This window comes from Poecilia reticulata, linkage group LG15, assembly GCF_000633615.1.
Source record: "Poecilia reticulata strain Guanapo linkage group LG15, Guppy_female_1.0+MT, whole genome shotgun sequence".
Taxonomy (NCBI): domain Eukaryota; kingdom Metazoa; phylum Chordata; class Actinopteri; order Cyprinodontiformes; family Poeciliidae; genus Poecilia; species Poecilia reticulata.
The window spans coordinates 14,660,470-14,661,850 of NC_024345.1; the positions used below are offsets into that span (position 1 = coordinate 14,660,470).

Below are 1,381 nucleotides of genomic sequence, written 5' to 3' on the forward strand. Positions count from 1 at the left end.
TAAGCTTAAAATATTTAATTTACTAAAATGCCTATTGATTAAGAACACCTGATTGAATTTAAACCAGTTCGCATTTGAACTGCGAACTGTAAGAGGTTTCGAGAAGTTCAGTGTCTGCAGTGTGTCGGATTTAAATGTCAGTGAAGTCTCCCAGGACGCTTTAACATGGCACTCTGACAGTGAAGGATTAGACAGCACACACATCGCCTTTTGTGTGGCTTCTATGACTTGAACTTTGCAGGGCCCTAACATAACTTTTAACACCACCTTCTGTCAATTTTATGCCTGTGTTAATTTGTATATGTGTGAGAGAGGTGGAGAGGAAAGAAGCTGGGATGACCCCTCACCTCTGTGCAATGTGTCATAAAAATGAACGGAAGGGCCAAATGTTTCCTCCTTTTAAAGGAAAAAAAAGCTTTGATGTTGTAATCTGAACACTAAACCCCCCTATCATGACGCAGTGGCAGGAAAAAAAAAAAAGTTTCCCCTTCTACTGCATCTGTGATTGTGAGTGTATCCCAGTTCCTCTGTGAAAATGATGGATGACAAGTTAAATTTGTGTCTGGGGAGTGAAGGTGAACTGTGACAGAGTGATTTGTCTTGGGAATGGAGGGTTAGGGTCAGGCGAAACTGGGCGCCTCAAGGCACAAGACATTGACAAATTCATCCTGCCCGCTGCATTTCTGAAGCCTTTTGTTTTGAATCCTGGCTACTCACAAGTGACCCCCATCCCTCATGCTGCCAGCCACTGAAGGATGCCTCGCCATGCCAGGGGAGCTCAGCACCACAAATTCTTGTCATTCACTTCACTGACAGGCTCAGGCCCACACTCTCCTGCCGTATGAAAGGAGAGAGGCTGAAATATTTATTTCTACACAATAACCGTGGAGCAGATTTGGAGCCATAACCACTTTACTGTTTCCTTATCATTACAGGTCGCTGGCAGGCCTCAAAATGTTTACTGAGCTGGAAGAGTTGGTCGTCGACAACAATCTGCTTGGAAATGACCTCCAGTTGCCCAGGTTACCCAAGCTCCACACCCTGACACTCAATAAGAACCAAATATCCTTTTGAGAAAAATCAACTTGGGCCATAATTTGTATTGCATTTCCAGACATAAATTACAGCAAACTGTTTGTTTTTCCCTCTTTCATAAGCGAGTACAATTCCCTATTGTCTGAAAGTGTCTCTTTGTAATGATGTGGCTTTGCAGGAAGCACTCTGTGTAGAAGAACTTGGCTGTCACACAGCTACACACATGACTAGTTTTTGAACTACAGGGACCTCTAGTGGAATCAGATTCAACAGTTACAATAACACACACTTTTATTTTCAGAGTAGAAATAAAATGACATCCTTTATTTATGTTTTGCCTTTATAT

General features: G+C 42.4%; 1 protein-coding gene across 1 annotated transcript in view; it reads left to right on the top strand.

Moving 5' to 3' along the window:
• Nucleotides 1-1,381, top strand: part of lrmda (leucine rich melanocyte differentiation associated) — a 230,653-nt gene that overhangs the window by 153,310 nt on the left and 75,962 nt on the right. The window contains exon 5 of the mRNA XM_008429426.2: nucleotides 936-1,062. Coding sequence (XP_008427648.1) covers nucleotides 936-1,062 — 127 coding nt within the window. The remainder of the gene's footprint in view (nucleotides 1-935; nucleotides 1,063-1,381) is intronic.